The sequence below is a fragment of the Sander vitreus genome, chromosome 19 (assembly GCF_031162955.1).
Source record: "Sander vitreus isolate 19-12246 chromosome 19, sanVit1, whole genome shotgun sequence".
Classification (NCBI taxonomy): Eukaryota; Metazoa; Chordata; class Actinopteri; order Perciformes; family Percidae; genus Sander; species Sander vitreus.
Window position 1 is genome coordinate 17652531 of NC_135873.1, and position 6828 is coordinate 17659358.

The 6828-nt window shown below is 43.2% G+C and overlaps 1 protein-coding gene across 18 annotated transcripts in view; it reads right to left on the reverse strand.

Moving 5' to 3' along the window:
• Positions 1-5781, reverse strand: part of ehbp1l1a (EH domain binding protein 1-like 1a) — a 52159-nt gene extending 46378 nt beyond the window's left edge. For all 18 annotated transcript variants that reach the window (XM_078275925.1, XM_078275928.1, XM_078275926.1 and 15 more), the window contains exon 1: positions 5465-5781. In XM_078275925.1, coding sequence (XP_078132051.1) covers positions 5465-5568 — 104 coding nt within the window. In that variant the 5' untranslated portion in view covers positions 5569-5781. The remainder of the gene's footprint in view (positions 1-5464) is intronic.
• Positions 5782-6828: the final 1047 nt, after the last annotated feature.

The window sequence follows — 6828 nt, forward strand, 5'->3', positions numbered from 1 at the left end:
GCTTCCTGGAGTTTGACGTCACAGTGAGGTTGGTTTGGTACCTTCATGCCTGTACAGAAACCAAAACCTGTGCTCACCGACTGAGCCCACGATGCTTCACAGAGGTAATTGGTGAATGGTTGCTTAAGTTAAGTAATAGCTCCAGCATGTAACGCCCCCAAAACCACAAATCGTTGATTTACATTTTTTGTTTCTGTACGGATTAAACAAGAGGCAAGATGTCAATTAGTATATTTCTGGCTTTGGCGCTGATTGCCAGATACAATCAGTAAGCACAGGTTTTATGGCGTTTTTCCATTACATGGTACCTGCTCGACTCGCCTCGACTCACTGTGCGTCCGTTTTCCATTGCAGATTTTAGTACTGCCTTTTTCGTAATGGAAAACCAAAAAAGGCGAGTAGAGTCGAGGCGAGTCGAGCAGGTACCATGTGATGGAAAAGCGCCATTAGTCTCTGTACACGTACAGGCACGATGGTACCAAAGTTATTTCGGACAGAGCCCAGAAAGCTCTTTCCCCCTGCTTCTGGTTCAGGCTGGAGCTCGCTGCTGGGTGTTCTGTGCTTTCAAAGCATCACATGATCTTATATAAAGTGTGAACATGTACAGACGCAGCCTCAAAAGGAGCTGCTCTGGTTAATGTTGAAGACATTAAGGAGGTAGTCTGGGTTTGAAACCACTGTAAACCTCAGAGTGTAAACATTTCAATCTAAACATTTATCAGTCACAAACAACCAGATGGTCTTCAAGGTCTGGACGATAGACTGTATATAGTCTCGTGTTGCCAGACCTTCCTCCACAGCGCTGTGGAGGAAGGTCTGGCTACTTCACACAGCATTCCGGGATGGGAAAAAAACGTGCTCTGGTTTATTGGCATTTCTTTAAACCAATCACAATGCTCAGTACCTATACATGCACAAATGGAGAGATGTCAGAGTGAGGGGGCTGCCCATGGAAAGGTGACCCGAGCAGTTGGGGGTTCGGTGCCTTGCTCAAGAGCACCTTGGCAGTGCCCAGGAGGTAAACTGGCACCTCTCCAGCTACCAGTCCAACACCACACTTTGGTCCGTATGGGGACTTGAACCAGCAACCCTCTGGTTCCCCTACTGACTGAGCTACTGCCACCCCACTACGTTCAAAAGTAGTTTTAGTCGTGCAACAGAAAACTCAGATTGGACAGATAGTCTAGCTAGCTGTCTGGATTTACCCTGCAGAGATCTGAGGAGCAGTTAGCCATAGTCCTCACAAATCCACCGGAGGTTAGAATTCCAACACAAAGAAAGCATAAGGTAACGGACATCCGGCCGAAAATGAGGGACATCCAGCGGAATTTCCGTCGGCACCGTCGCAATCCCGGAAGTGGAACGCCGTGGATATAGACTAGACTCTATATAAAGATGGACGATGCGTCTCCACTTCCTCCCACTGTACAAAAGTGAAGCCAAAATATCCCGGATATGGCTGCTGCCATCTTGTAAATTTTGTTGGGTGGGCGTGTTGATGACGTTCTATCATGCGGCTGCCAGTACTGGAAGTAAACAAACAACGAGGAAGAAGAGGAAGAAGACGGCACTAAGACGCTAACGTAAATCTTTCACTGCGGAGACACCGAGAAAACATCGTCGGACAAATTCATGGAACAGCAAGAGACTCGGTTGTTTATGACCAAATTACAAACGGCTCCGTGACCGCGGTCGTTCCTGTCTCCTGCACGCTCCAGAGAGAGAGGACTAACATTACACAAGTAGTTATGTCTCCCATTGTATTGTTTTGCCCTCTTATGGACATAATGCGCAGACACACACCCCCGACCGATCGCGAGGTCAATCACAGCTGTCAATCATGGCATTTCATTATTTTTATAGCATCAAACACTTCAAACATCAGCTGATTAGAACTACCTTAAATGACAAAGACAAATGTGTATTTTGATTTTTAAGTGTGGCCCATGTCCCATCCACTAACATAGAGGGGGCGGGGTTTATGACCTACACTGCAGCCAGCCACCAGGGGGCGATCCAGATGTTTTGGCTTCACTTACAGTCTATGCATCAACCCCAGGTCTGGACTTGACATTGAAGGGATAGTCTGGCTTTTCTGAAGTGGGGTTGTACCAGGTACTTATCATGTATTATCTAAAGTAGATGGCAGTTAGCACGCTGCCAGTCTGGAGAAGCAGGCAGAGTTCAGACATGACAGCTGCTGTGGACTGGGTCTGCAGCGAAATGTACTTTAGTAAACTTAAATAAAGGCCCACCTAAAAAAAAAATCAGTATCAGTTTCCTTTACCCTTTCCTTCTGCACTACGTTTTGTTAACGTATTCCTACGCATTAGCGCAACTGGGCTGTGCACTGTATTATGCTGCAGACCAGCAGACCATGGAACTGGATGAAGCCTTGCCCTCCAACGGCTGCTCAATGGCTACAGGAAAGTAAAGCACGTCTGCACGATGGAGTCCATGAAGATAATTGTATGTGTGCTCTACCTAAAAGGGCTTTTTCTATATGAAAAATGAAGCCTAGTCTCAAGGATTTTTTTCTCTTTCTTTTGTGAAGTCAATTGCTTGTAACTGTATTAAAGGCAATAAAGTTTAAAAAAAATATATATATATATATATATATATATATTAAATGGATTTTTTAGGTGGGCCTTTTAAGTTGGCTAAAATATGTTTTGCTGCTGACCCTGCCCAGAGCTCATACAACCCCATTTCAAAATAGCCGAACTATCCCTTTAAGCCCTGGGACACTGTGTGATCTCTGCTGTCATTTCTATTAATGTCTATCATTGAAATATTATGGAAGCCCATATCTGCCAAGACAAGATATAAAGACTGATGGGGGGAAAAAAAGAAGCGATACCGCAATTTGCCACAGGGTTGTGCGGCGGAGGGGGGTGTCAATGTGTCACGTCCCCCCCCACGTGTCACGTCCTGTTGTGTTCTCAACCCCCCCTCCCATGGAAACACAAGTAAACTTTATATTTCACAATTATTGTTTTCCGTCAGAACGTTTATTAGGCTAGATCTCGACATTTCCAACCATATCGTCCATATCGCCCAGCCCTAATCTCGACTTCATAAGTCATAATTCTGACTTAACATGAGTATTCTCAGTCTTGTCATTGCTAACATCTACCCTAAAGAAACCACCTCTTTTGCTCTTGCTTCCCTATACATGTTATGTGTAATCTAAAGTGTATGTTGTGTGTCTAAGAGGAGAGCATAACTGTAGCACAGAACAAGAAAAGCACCTGGTTAGCTCACCTGGTAGAGTGTGCGCCCCATATACGGAGGCTGATGGTGAGTGTCCATATACTCGTGGATCGCCCCGCTTCCCAGCATTGCACGCTAGTGAGCTTGGCTGCAGATGGCTGCAGCTGATGTCCAATCAGCTGCAGCCATCTGCAGCCAACTTGCTGCATGTCATTCCCCCTCTCTCTCCCCTTTCATGCCTAAACTGTCCTATCAAATAAAGGCCTTAAATGCCACAAAAAAAAAAAAAATCTTTAAAAGAGAACAAGCAAAGTGTGTCGATCCTCACACACTGTGTGATGTCAGGATCTACCAGGCTGAACCAGAAACATGTTGATACTGGTCGGTGTGTATGATACTTCTTAGATAGTGCAGAACAGTGACAGGAAGGTAGGCCGGCCACCATACAAGCCAGGGCTGGAGGATTGGAAACACATGCTGACTGCACCATGAGTAATGATAATGGAATTAAAAGAACTCATGCAGTGCCAAAACTGAAGCAGTTAGACCAACAGTAGGAGACGTTTTCCACCTAAATAATGCTGAAACGTCACAATATTATAAAGAACACAAAAACAAAAGACTATAACATGTCATAAACATGCACGCTTCACCAGGTGAGCTAACCTAATAATTTTGCTTTCAACAAGGTTAATTTCCCTAAATATGTTTGTAGGGGAGAGTTTAACAGGGGCCCAACAACATGTAAATATTTAGAGAAAGCAGCAATTTTCAATCCTACAATAACGTCGCAATATCGATATCGAGGTATTTGGTGAAAAATATCGTGATATTTGATTTTCTCCATATCACTAAAGGTCCTCTACACTGAACTTCGAGCAGCGCCAACGGTATGGAACGTACACACTTCCTGTCTCCTAAAGGGGCGTGGCCTCATTTGAACGTGTAGCGAACGTCGTGTGGATGGACGAAAAGCTAGATTTGAATCATTTATTAATATGTGCTTTTGCTAACGTTAGATATTTACACAGCTCAAAGACATATTTAGCATCACGGAGATTAGTTTTGTTAGGGTGTTCACCAACGTTAGCTGACGTTAGCTTCTCCGTGTTGCCAGATCTCGGGAGAGTTTGGTCCTGAGACAGGAACAGGTCTCAAACTAAGTTCATTTTCTCCTGATGTGTCCGTCTGAAAAATGCCAGTTTAGTGTCAGAATGTTCTGGAGATATGTGGCTTGTTGAAGAGTGGGTCCAATATTTACTTTGGTGACTATGGGGCGAAAGAATCGCTCTTAATCTGTGTCCACGTTCACTTCTCCCATTGGAATAAATACACTCTAGACCTGCTAGTCTCCTAAAGAGGCGTGGCGGTGGCGGAGCCCACGGGACATAGAGACAGGAAACTACTCTGAGTTGGGACATCTCGGTTCTAAACCGTCATTGTAACATACTGGCTACAGCCCTGGTTCTGATGGTGTGGATGACCACATCCTTTGTCCCACCTGCACATCTGACACTGTTCCAGAAATGATCACTTTTTCCTACAACCAGGTTATTTATTTAGCATGACTCCGAGCTGCTCTTAGTTAACAGGATGTCATACCACATCTGTAACAACTTTATAGGCTCCATCTTAAAATAAAATAAAAAGCAGATGCGGAAGTGATGGTGCGTGCTCTCTGGAGGAGCGTCATAATATGTTTTTAAAACACCAGGCTGCATTACTAACATAAGAAAAGCTTCCGATAAATAAATGTAAAAAAAAGTACTCATTACAGAAAATTCACAGTTTGGATTTTAATCCAAAACCATGCAACGGCACGAAGTCCGCAGAACGTGAATCGGGAACTATAAGAGAAGCGTATTATTTCAAAAGTCTCAACTTTAAGGAACAGTTTAACGTTAGAGGGTGTTCGCTTCCGCCCCTCTGTGTACAGTAAATAATGGCGAATGGTAATAATGATGGAATAACAAGCGAACCGATATTTGTATTGTCAAAAATGCTGCTTGGCGTAAGCTAAAGAGGGTCTGACTGATCCCTCAAAGGCCATCAGGTTCTGTGGCGTACATGACTTTGCCGGAAAGAAAAATGTTAATAATTCTGAATGGAGTTTGGCATCACTTTCTCTGCCCATAACGACAATGATGTCAGTCCGTTGAACACTTGAATACAACAACATTAGAGTGGTTTTGCCAAATATATAAAAATATATATATATTATCTAGTTAGAAGTGTTACAATAGTTACTTACCATTTCTTTGTGCATTCTATCGTCAGTTCTTGAAAAGAAGCAGCAAACTGGAACTTGGATGCTTTCTTCCCAACCCGCTGAAGCCGTTTCCATACCGAAGTCATGGTCGGGCTTGTCAAATAATTCTCTCAAAGACACGATGAACCGATAATAATACGAAGGAATTGTGTGTCCCCGCCACCGTGTCCCTCCGCTGGGACTCACCGGGGGAGACTGAGAAACTCCACCTGTCTCACTGACAGCTCCTCTGCGGCGCTGTGTGACCCACTCCTCACCGGCGTCCACTCCAGAGGCTACAAAACAAACACACGCCTCAAGCTAACGTCAAGCTAAACATGAAACCTAGAGATGAACCGGAAAACGGAACATTATGACTTTCAAAATAAAGCTCTTTTAGAGTGCAGGTTGTCAGAGGTGTGTACAGGCTCTCTAATGACAAAAAGTAAAAAAAAATTTTTTATTTAACACAAAGGTCTCATCACGCTGCCACGAATACAATTATGGGAAAGAAAAGCCTTCATTTATTATTTAGTTGGTAATCAAATTTAAAATATTGAGTCCCTACACTGGAAACATCATGTTATTATTGAGTACGTTTTTTATTTCCATGTCACCCATTGTTGAATTAATTTATTATTATAATTTGATAACTTCAACTCATAATCTAATTTAAAAATGACTTCCTGTTTCACAAGAGTTTATTGTGGCGGACTTGACAGAGCCGAGATGGTTATTAGGCAATGTACTACGCTTTACATAGTCACACCTACAATAGTCTGCATCGCCAGACCTGTCTCCACATAGCTCTGTCAGCACTGCAGTACACCTACAATGACTTCATATTCTGCAGGATCATCTAAAAGCAATAATAATGGGATGTTGACGATATGTGATGCTTTAGCTAAAGTCACCAAAGCTTTAAAACATTGATAGTAATCCTGCAAAAGGTACAAAATATTAAATTGAATTCATTTGTATTCAGAGTATCAAATCATAACCAGAGTTATCTCAAGACACTTTACAGATAGAGTAGGTCTAGACCACCCTCTATAATTTACAAAGACCCAACAATTCCAGTAATTCCCCCAAGAGCAAGCATTTGGTAACAGAAATAACAGCCATTGGAGATAAAATACCATCATGTTCAGTTGGGGTTATTTAGCTGAGAGCCACAGGCCGCTATATGTTCCTAGGCAACTATTACCAGTTTTCGCGACAACCCCATAGGTCTTTTGTAACATTACCGCGTAAAGCATCGGCCTCATGTGGCTCATTTCCTGTAGTTTCTGTAGGCTAATGTTAACGTCTGCTGCAGTGTCACTCGAAGCGGCAGCAGCTTCAGGGCCAGGCTTACCAAAACACTG